Source organism: Crocuta crocuta, unplaced genomic scaffold (assembly GCF_008692635.1).
Source record: "Crocuta crocuta isolate KB4526 unplaced genomic scaffold, BGI_CrCroc_1.0 scaffold334, whole genome shotgun sequence".
Taxonomy (NCBI): domain Eukaryota; kingdom Metazoa; phylum Chordata; class Mammalia; order Carnivora; family Hyaenidae; genus Crocuta; species Crocuta crocuta.
In genome coordinates, this window is record NW_027533260.1 from 5,520,395 (window position 1) to 5,520,969 (window position 575).

The following is a 575-nucleotide window of genomic DNA, read 5'->3' on the forward strand; positions in this document are numbered from 1 at the left end:
GAAGTAGGGGCGGAGTCAGGGAAAGGAAGAGTCCAGAGTCCTGGCGGGGCGGGACGACCGCAAGGGGAAAGGGCCGGAGCCGGAAGGCAGGGTGTGCAAGGCCGCCGCGCGCCGGGCCGGCTCCTTTGGGGGCGCGCGAGGAAAGGGTGAAGGTCCGGGACCAGAGGACAGCCTTGGAAGGGTGAAGTCATAAGGTCGACATGTCGACGCCTAGAAGGGAGAGGCAGCGCGCGAAGCGGAGCACGAGAGGGAGCCAGAGCCGGAAGGCAGGGCCGATGCCAGCGACGCGGGGCGACGGCGGGGCTGGTGCGGGAGGAGAGGGCGGGCGAGAGGCCAAGGGCAAGGGCAGTACCCACCTGCAGCAGCAGCTGCACCATGCTCAGGCTGTTGTTTTCCACTGCATGGATGAGTGGGGAGCGGCCGCTTTTAATGTCCTGCAGAACGGAGGGACGGTCTCTGAGGGTCTCCAAGTTCTGCCCAATCCGCCAGCGGCCAGTATCCCAGCCGCTTGCTCTGACATCTCAATCCCGTTAGATACTTCAAGCCCCACCCCCACCCCCACTCGCGCCGCCTCC

General features: G+C 66.4%; 1 protein-coding gene across 1 annotated transcript in view; it reads right to left on the minus strand.

Moving 5' to 3' along the window:
* The window catches only part of BCL3 (BCL3 transcription coactivator), a gene marked incomplete at its 5' end in the record, with an annotated part of 10,468 nt that overhangs the window by 1,523 nt on the left and 8,370 nt on the right, over window positions 1–575 (minus strand). The window contains one exon of the mRNA XM_077747221.1: window positions 357–434. Within this exon, the coding sequence (XP_077603347.1) occupies window positions 357–434 (78 nt within the window). The remainder of the gene's footprint in view (window positions 1–356; window positions 435–575) is intronic.